The 10,606-nt window shown below is 39.0% G+C and overlaps 1 protein-coding gene across 1 annotated transcript in view; it reads right to left on the minus strand.

Moving 5' to 3' along the window:
- Phex (phosphate regulating endopeptidase homolog X-linked) overlaps positions 1–10,606 on the minus strand; it is a 238,258-nt gene that overhangs the window by 84,997 nt on the left and 142,655 nt on the right. The window contains exon 13 of the mRNA XM_021152917.1: positions 8,247–8,324. Coding sequence (XP_021008576.1) covers positions 8,247–8,324 — 78 coding nt within the window. The remainder of the gene's footprint in view (positions 1–8,246; positions 8,325–10,606) is intronic.

Consider the following 10,606-nt stretch of genomic DNA (forward strand, 5'->3'; position numbering starts at 1 on the left):
AGATAGATAGATAGATAGATAGATAGATAGATAGATAGATAGATAGATAGATAGATAGATAGATATAGATGATAGATAGACAGATGGACGGATGGATGGACGGATGGACAGATGTACGAACAGACAGACAGACAGACAAAACCCTGCATACTAGAGTACAGCTTAACAACAGATAGATAGATAGATAGATAGATAGATAGATAGATAGATAGATAGATAGATAGATAGATAGATAGATAGAAATATAGATCGATAGATAGACAGACAGATGATAGACAGACAGTAGGACACAGACAGACAAAACCCTGCATACTAGAGTACAGCTTTACAACTGAACTGTCATTTATACCTCTTTGGGAAATCGAAAATTTTTTTTCTCCAGTGGAGTGACCCTGGGTATATCAATCACGCCAGGACAGGCCTCATGTTCAGGAGTAGTAGTCCAGCATATAATGGACTCCACATTTTTTGTGTGCTTTTATTTGATTACAGTTTGGTAGGTTTTTGTTTCTTTCTTTTTTTGCTTTTTGGGTGATAATTGTATTTTGTTTTCTTTCTTGCTTTTAGGAGTGTTGTATTGGGTTTCTGTGGGTTTTTTTTTAAGAACTTAAAGTTAGTGGGTGAATTTGGAAGGACTTGGAGGAGGGGGAAAATATTATCAAAATATATGTAAATTTAAATTGACTTATATAATAAAATAATAATTTCAAAATTGCATACATTAAAAAATAGCCAAGGGGAACATAAATCTACACAAGATCAAATAAATAGGAAGTGGAAAAGGCAAAACTCAAACCTAAGCTCACTACATCAGAAAACATACTGTTAACCTCTAGACAATATTCTCTCCCTTCTGTTGCTTTCCTTCCCACCAACTCTAGTAAACACCCCCTCCGAGTCTTCCAAATTGACTCCTCTCTTCTTTCAGCAAAGTTTCCTGATCAGATATCCCTGAGATTTCCCCTTCTCTGACTGCAGCCAGTGCTTCCTGATCCCAGAATCCAGCCCTGATCTTACACTCTATGTGGCCCTGAAAAGATTACCCAACTTATTTGACTCTTTCCATCTTTCTCTACAAGAAGCTCATCAAGTCCCTGACTTCACAGGGTCAATGAAGACATGGATAACAATATCATGTAGGCAGTGTCCTAAGTTTCACATTGTAATTATCATAATGATAAAATGTTCGGAATCATCAAAACAGTGTAGAAAATAAGCTTCCTGAGAATTAAGATGCTAGAAAATATAACTGTTTTCTTCCAGAGCTATATCATAAATTTTAGGGTTGGTCATAACTGAAGCCAAATGGAGAAAGTTCTCTCCCACCCTGTGGAAATACAATGTTTCTCCTACCTAGAAAATAATTTAGGAGCATGAACACACAAAAAAATTATTGCATCAGACTGTTTCAGTGTGTTCTATAACCTTCAATGCACTGAGCTCTTTCAAAAGTTCTACAAGTATTTGTATATTACAAAGAATTATTTTATCATTTCCATACTAACTCCTGTTTTTGCCCTTTTTTTCAACCTGGTAATTTAGATCTTTAATCACCAAGAGTGCAAGACTGCACAAATGTAGATAAAAGTATACAAGAGGGTCACTCCTTGGATGAGATGGAAAGGACCACTCCTGCACTTGCTGGTTCTCAGTTTCGTGTACTGATGAGGTACGGCAGTATGAGCTGTTACTGAAAAGCTCATTCTAGACTGGAAGGCTGTATCCACATCTCAGTGTTCTTGAACCACCATCTCATACCATCCCATCACCATCATTTATACTAACCATCATTGGATTGGCTCCATTGCCCTGAAATCAGTGTCTTGTGTTCTAAAGGACTGTATATAATATCAAGCTGATGGACAAGGCATTCAACAAGGCTTAGGGGGTCAGACTCCTCCCCTAAACCATACGAGAGTAAAGAAAGCAAGATGAGTACAGCAAGCCTGCATGCATTAATTCAATGCTCTCTGCTCCTGACTCTGGACTCAGTACAACCAGCCAGTGTGTTCATGTTCCTGCCAGTCTGATTGCCCTGCAGTGATGACTGATATTGTGAGCCAAATACATCTTTTCTCCCTTAAGTTGCTTTTGCCATAGTGTTTTGTCATAGCAGCAAGAAAACAAAAACAATTTGGATGATATGCAAGATTTGGCTGTACCATATTTAAATTCACGATAAATAAGGGAACCTCCAACAATGATGCTGTAATTTCTAATGATCATGCTGGGAAAACATACAATTTCATAGACAGAGAGTTCTGAAGTTGCCTTCCACAGCCAAGGAACTGCCTGACGTTTTCTCTCCCCTCCCTACTACTTTCTTGAAGAAAAGCTGCTGGTCCTTCTGCGGCCCTGATAGGGACTTGGCACTCTGAGCCTCTGTGGTGTCTGCTCATCATCTAGGACCAGCAGCTCTGACCAGTGCTGTGGGGAGAAGCCCCCTCAGCTGCTACTCTCATGCTTACTCCACAACAGATGTACAATAATCCAATCTCAGGCTGCACAGCACCCCTACACTATTAGGGAGTAGCCAGTTCCCCTCTGCTGGTCACACATGACCTGCAACTTCAGTCTCTGTTACTCTGTGTTACTCTGTCCTTTCTTACCCATGTGGAATTCCCCTCTTATATGTTCCTTAAAAATCACACATCTCACAGAAAAAAGTAGCCAAAAGGCCAGTGGTGCTACCACTGGAGCACCACAGCTGCACATGTGACTGAGAGAACAGATAGTCTCACAAGGCAACAACCATGTTACACTGTAACAGCCAGTCATTATTATGTTGTGTATTTGACTCAGTTCCATTTTTAAAAAATAAATTATCTCCCCTATGAGCCCATGTGTGAATGTCTTATAGTCAAGGATCCAATTTTGTATACAATTAAATTAACTTGTTTTGCAAGTGCAGAGGCATCTGCAAAATCCTACCTCATGCCCATAAAAACACTCCAAGCTTCTAGATACTGGTGATCAACAGAGACTCAGTCACCAATGTGCCATCCCAGTACAAACAAGGACCATGCATATGCTCAGCACATCATGACAAGCAAGTCTCAGCCTTCAGCATCCTTCCCTTACCAATGGAAGGTTAGACATTCAACAGTGATACTGATATCCAACAAATGTAAGACAAACTCAAACAAATATATAGGCAATAGGAGGCTGAGCCCATAAGCAACAGAGTTGGCCCAGATGCTGATGACAGTAGATAAACCATAGGCTTGTTTCCCTGTAATATCACAAGCTCTGATTCCTGCCACTTAGAACTGCACAGCCCCATGAATTTACCTTCACAGAAACACAGAGAATACCCACCCACCACAGCACACAGTACAACAGCACCTGGCTTTCTTGCCCTTGGGATCACTCACTTGGAGGGCAACAAGCACAATGTGTATGTGGTTCCCCATATGATGGTGACCAGAAACAGAGAGACCCATGTCCATGGAAACATCTGCATGCAAGGGCTGGGATTTTGCACAGAACCAACCTGTACTTCAGGGACTGTGGTTTCAAACAATGAGTGCTGGCATTTGCTAACTAGCTGTGTACCCATTAGCATGCCTTACTATGTTTCACTCTAAGTTTTTTTTTAAGGTTTATTGTTGTGAATAACATTTACTTAGGGGTGGGTGAGTGTGTGTGTGTGTGTGTGTGTGTGTGTGTGTGTGTGTGTGTGTGAGCACGCAGGTGTGAATGTGCATGTGGATATATACACACAAGTGCAGGTGCTTATGTAGGTCAGAGTCATTGTATCTCTTGGAGCTGGAGTTACAGATGATTATGAGCTGGTGACCTGGACACTGGGAGCTGAACTTGGGTTCCCTAGAAGAGCAACATGTGCTCTCAACTGCTGACTCATCCCTCCAGTCCCTGCCCTACGTCTTACATAGCTAGAGATATGTTTCATAGGGCCTCAACTCAAATAAGAATTTTGTAACATGTTCTCCAGGCTCTCCCCTACTAAGCAAGCCAACTAGCTAAGAACAGGCCATGAAATTCTACCTTGTGTTCATGATGGTTATTTAACATTTGTAAATCCAGCACTCCAGAGCCTGATTCAGGAGGAATGTCACAAATTAGGGGCCAACCTGGTCTATATAGTGAGTTGCAAGCCAGCCTGGTTACAAAGTGAGACCTATGTCAAATATCTCACACACACACATACACACACACACACACCAAAACAAACAAAAAGAAAATCACTACCAAACCAGATCCTGGCTTGTGACCTTTACAATTATAAGTCTCAAAGAAAGCTTGTAAAAATAATAATAATGTGCGCATTGCATGTTACCATTTTGAGCTATAAAGAAATGGAATCACTCATAAAAGTTAAGGCTTATTCTGTGTTGTGGGAGAAATAGGGATGGATTCTTTTGAAGATGCCCAATTTATGTCTTCAGTTAAAGTCTTACTTTTGGCTTCCAGTTGCTTTTTTTTTTTTACTGCTTTCTTTGGTTATATGGAGTGAGCAGATACTTCATGGTTTTGGATTTGAAGCGTTAAGATGGATCTTTCACCTGCAGTAACAGCTGTCACCATAATTCCCTTTGAGGAAAATAACCAGTTGTCCGGTGAAGCCTCACCAAAAACTTCTTCAGTGTTACTTTCTCCTTGTCGATCTCCTTAATGCGGACGATGAGAGCTTTCTGTAGTTTTTGAATGTGGAGCATGGTCCTCTTTTCCTCTCCAGCGTTGTTCACAAGGGCATTTTGCAGGCTTAGGGCATCTCCAGATTTTAAACTTGCATTCTTTTTTAAACTGCCCATTCCACTCATCTTGTAACTGTAGCCAAATGGGCTCCAGAAGACTCAATGCAGGGCAGGGCAAGGCAGAGCAGCTGCCTCTAAATGTCTCTGAAACAGAGTGTAATGGAAACAGAGACTCACAGAATCTTGGAGCTCAGTGACATCATAAATATACCTAAAGATTCAGTGCTCAGAAGAAGCTTTTAAGCCAGGGGATTAACCACTGTTACTCTATGTTTTAGTCAGGGTTTCTATTCCTGCACAAACATCATGACCAAGTACCAAGTTGAGGAGAAAAGGGTTTATTCAGATTATTACACTTCCACATTGATGTTTATCACCAAGGGAAGTCAGGACAGGAACTCAAGCAGGTCAGGAAGCAGGAACTGATGCAGAAGCCATGGAGGGAAATTCTTTCCTGGCTTGCTTCCCCTGGCTTGCTCAGCCTCTTATAGAACCCAAGACTACCAGCCCAGAGATGTTCCCACCCACAAGTGGCCTTTCCCCCTTGATCACTAATTGATAAAATGCCTTACAGTTGGATCTCATGGAGGCATTTCCTCAACTGAAGCTCCTTTCTCTGTGATAACTCCAGTCTGTGTCAAGTTGACACACAAAACCAGCCATTACACTCTAGGCACATAGATAACTATATTTAAATGCTACAGTGGCTATCAAATACCTCCTACCACCTTGTGCTCCCACTGATGTCCCATGATAAGTGACTTGGGTGCTTTTCAGGACCAGAAGGTTTATGTTTATAGGAAGAAAAATTAGAAAGCTGATTCAATAATTGGGTTTAGTTTCAAAAGTGATCCATTCTTGTGGGAAAACTCTGCTAATTAAGGACACAGCCCACCACGACCAGAAAACCCTAGGCTTGGCACAAATATAGGAGACTCCCTTTGGTTAGCAGAGCAGCTTCTTCCCTGATCTTGTCCGGGGAATTCGAAGCCCCCAAACTTGCCTCTACCTCCAAAATCACAGGATATACCTACCATTCCAAACATTATCTTTGAAGGTCTGATAGAACTCTGCACTAAACCCATCTGGTCCTGGGCTTTTTTTGGTTGGGAGACTATTAATGACTGCTTCTATTTCTTTAGGGGATATGGGACTGTTTAGATCATTAACCTGATCTTGATTTAACTTTGGTACCTGGTATCTGTCTAGAAACTTATCCATTTCATCCAGGTTCTCCGGTTTTGTTGAGTATAGCCTTTTGTAGACGAATCTGATGGTGTTTTGGATTTCTTCAGGATCTGTTGTTATGTCTCCCTTTTCATTTCTGATTTTGTTAATTAGGATGCTTTCCCTGTGCACTCTAGTGAGTCTGGCTAAGGGTTTATCTATCTTGTTGATTTTCTCAAAGAACCAGCTCTTCGATTGGTTGATTCTTTGAATAGTTCTTCTTGTTTCCACTTGGTTGATTTCGCCCCTGACTTTGATTATTTCCTGCAGTCTACTCCTGTTGGGTGAATTTGCTTCCTTTTGTTCTAGAGCTTTTAGGTGTGTTGTCAAGCTGCTAATGTGTGCTCTCTCTAGTTTCNTTTTGGAGGCACTCAGAGCTATGAGTTTTCCTCTTAGAAATGCTTTCATTGTGTCCCAAAAGTTTGGGTATGTTGTGGCTTCATTTTCATTAAACTTCAAAAAGTCCTTAATTTCTTTCTTTATTCCTTCCTTGACCAAGGTATCATTGAGAAGAGTGTAAACATCATAGTAAGGAAATCCTGGACAAAAGCAAGACCAAAAAACTCCTGGAGAAACTCCAAACACTTCATAGTCATGTCTCATGTCAAAATGCTATTCAGATCTCCAACCTCTTTCTGCTTTGTTTACAAGTCCAGCTGCAGCAGGAGATAGCAACTGTGGCAATCTTTAGAACACCACTTCTTTCTGGTCTCAGAAAACACTTCTCAGAAGATTTCACCTCAATGATGCTAGTTTCTTCTTAATCACTGCTAATTTCTTAGCTCCAGCTAACCATCATCATTAATTGTCTCAGTAGGTCTTCTTCTACTCTTGATTCTGAAGCCAGAGTCGCGTGGCCAAAGCCGCTGAGTTCTGCTGCTTACTGGAGCTAGAACATGGCCCCCTTGTTCTATTACATTATAACCAGCTGTCTGTTTTCTAACTCCTTTACTGCCTGAGCTTGGTTGTTCTGGAACTTGTTCTATAGATTGACCAAATACTGTTTTAATATGCAATAAATGGTATAAACTATTTGTTCTTTTAATGGTGCTTTAACTATTGACATCTAATGATACAAGAAGAATGTAAGGTGAGATTCTTCCAGACTAATCCTGAGATATGGTAAACACTATTTCTATATGAGGGTAAAGTTAGTATCAATCCTGTTCAAAGCAGGAAATTGCTCCTGGACATATGGGGAAAGAATGTGAGTTGAAATAGTGCTCAATTTAATCAGCAAAATTAACACCTTCTTCATGACTGAAATGTAGAAAGTATTAATTCAGTCTTTATCTCATGTGTAGAGTTTTATAAAATGCTAATAGTCACCCACAAAACTAGGACTGTTTATAGACAGGCCACATGTCAAACCACAATTTTAACAAAGAGCTAGACCTATGAGTCATAGTTATTAAAAGTATTTCAAGATTACTTTTTTAAAGAAAGTACAATTCTGGGGATGGAGAGATGGTTCAGTGGAAGAACAGGCTGCTCTTCCTGACAACCTGGGTTTGATTCCCAGAACCCACATTGGACAGCTTATAACCATCTGTAACTCCAGTTCTAGGGGACTCAATACCCTCTTCTGGCATTGTGTTGCCAGGCAAACATGCAATGCACTGAAATACATGCATACAAAACACCTATACACATAAAATACATATTTTTTAAAAGTTCAGTGAATTGTGAAAGCAGGACTGACTTTTCTGTGACGAAGAAATGTCTTCAGAACTATTTATGGGAAAGGAAATAGCTGTAGTTGTGATTAGAAAGGGCTATAATAAAAATATGTATCACAGAACACCGAAATAAAAAAGAATGATTACCATTCCTCATCACTAACTTACTGCCAATATACAGTCCAATGCATAATAAATTATAGAGTCACACATATATGCACTTAATTTGCCAAAACAGCCATAAAGTTTAATGAAGTTAACTCTTAGCAGGGAAATTTATGTCTATCCATTTAATATGAATGAAGAAAATAAAAAAATAACAACAAACATGATGCATTCACCATTAAAACATGTCTGCTAATTGTAAAATACTCAATTTGGTGAATTATTTCCTCTTGCTTTACGATATCCACTCAGCTTTCTGACACGTCCTGTATTTGGAATTTGCACTAAATCTTGAGATAAGCCTGGCAAACACAAGCCCCTATATAGCCAAGAAATTAATCAAAAGTTGGTACTTTCTGGCACCACCAGGTTTAATTGCCTGGACTTGGGTTAGTTAATAGGCATCAGGCCAGTAAAACCTGCCAAGAAAAAAAAATACAGTAAATTTAGCACTTACTGCCTTGAGGTCTTCATTAACATAAGTATCATTCATTATAAACTCTGGATAGCCAACTTTTGCCAAAACAGCTCTTGCCTATAAAAAAAAGATGAGAAATATGATGTCAGAGTTTCTTCACTTAAATCATTAATAATCATTGGATATAGGGCTTCAGTCTTCATCTGAAAAGTCCATTGACTGAGTGTCTTCTATATGCAAGGCACTGTAAAAGACAAACAAAAATATTTACTACCTGCCATCAATTTTCTGCAAGTGGAGTAATATAACAAATAACTTTTATAAAGATTTTAATGGATATGGATAGCACTGTTATTAAAATCTGAAAGAGAGACTATTTCCTCATGGGGAAAATGCACATCTGAGAGAATAGTTAACATTTCAAAAATACAGCGCAGAGGGTAAGAAGAACCTAGAAATGGAAATGATGAACAGACAATAAGAGACTAAAAGCATAGTTGATAAACATGAATGTCTGAAATACATTTTAAAAATCTAAATGATTTCATAGCAAAAAAAAAAAACAAGTTTTTAAAGAACTTGAAAAACTTTTCTCATACATACATGATCAGCTGGTGTGTAAAGGGACTATTTTAACATCACTAATCACTGTAGAAATGTAAATTAAAACCACAAGAAAATATTATCTGGCATGTGCTAAGCTGGCTATTATAATAAAGAGTTGGTGGGGATCTGGTGATCTAAAGAACACTTACCTTCATACTGTTGATACAGCCATCACGGAAAATTGACGGCTCAAAAAACTAAAACCAAAATTACTGTGCGATCCAGCAATTCCTCTACTGGTTAGAACCATAGATAATAGGTACACAAAGAAAATGAAATCAGTATATCAAAGAGCCATTTGCACTCCTGTGTTCATTGCAGCACTGTGTGCAGTAGCCAAGAAATAGAAATGACCTACTGATTGATGAATGTGGATAAATTGTAGTATATACAAACATACATACACACAGTGGGATAATATTTAGGCACAAAAGGGTTATAAAATCAGAGATCACTGTAAACAGAAATAAATTAGATACAGAAAGACAAGTACTGCCTAAAGACTTAAAGAAGCATGTGGTAAAGCAGACTGTGAAATGTGGGGTCTGCTGCAAATCTCAGATACTCATCTTTGTAGATAAACTCCAAATCCACATTGATCCGCATGGTCAGTTGAGTATACAGATTTTTAATGTTTTCGTCACAAACAGTGGGAAATAGGTAAAGTAATATATATGCCCATTGATTTCAATTAGCCATTCTATAATGCATGCCAATGTCAAAACATCCTGATGTGCTTCATGAACATGTAAAAAAGTTATCCCAGAATTTAAATAAATTAATATGAAAGACTGGTATATAGGAAATTCATGGATTATTCATGGAAACTCCCCCGTGCCTTGGTAACAAGTGTCGTTGTTGTTGTTGTTGTTGTTGTTGTTGTTGTTGTTGTTGTTGTTGTTGAGATAAGTGAGGGTTAAATATTTCCAAAGGGAGTGGAATGGGATGAGTCATGCATCCAGATGATTATCCATACAGTCCTGTGAGTGATGACCAGAACACCAGAAAGATCAGAGGCAGGGGGTCCAGAATAATTTAAGATGCCTCTCCTCCTAGTCATCCACTTGAGAGAGGTACTAATGATTACCTTCTTTGTTTTGCAGCATGCAGGGAATAGACAAAAGAAAAATCAGTGTGAGTGCCAATGACTAGAGCAATGACTGGCAAACTGTGACTCCAGGACCCATTCAGTCCTCCTCTTCTACTTGTTTTCACAAATACAATTATGCTGGAACACAGCCACACTCATTCATTTACCTAGCATCTATAACTGCCTCTGTGTTACAACTTCTGAGCTGAGTCATTGAAAGAAAAACTCTGGGGCCCACAAAATCTCAAATATTTTATCTGGACCTTTGGAAGGAAGTTTCCCAGCCCTTGCTCTACAGCAACTTTGTAGCTCCATGTGAAACCCTCTCTCTCCATGTCCCCAAGATTTTGGATTAAATAAAATAAAATAAAATAAAATAAAATAAAATAAAATAAAATAAAATAAGCAACCTTCAACAGTGTTGCAAGTACATTGTCTAGGCTTTACCCACATTCCCTAGGATGCCTTTTATCACTTGTATATAGATACCCCTCTCCAGATTCTTTTCTTTATAACTATTTTTAATTGAAATGAAATTACATCATTTCCCTCCTTCCCTTTCTTCCCTCCGACCCTTCCCTGAGGCCTTCCCTTGAACTCCTCCCATCTTTTCATACTTCCCACACTCTCACATTGATAATCTCTTTTTGATTATTATTGTTACAGAGAAGGGGAGAGGGAGAGGGAGAGGGAGAGGGAGAGG

This window comes from Mus caroli, chromosome X (assembly GCF_900094665.2).
Source record: "Mus caroli chromosome X, CAROLI_EIJ_v1.1, whole genome shotgun sequence".
Taxonomy (NCBI): Eukaryota; Metazoa; Chordata; class Mammalia; order Rodentia; family Muridae; genus Mus; species Mus caroli.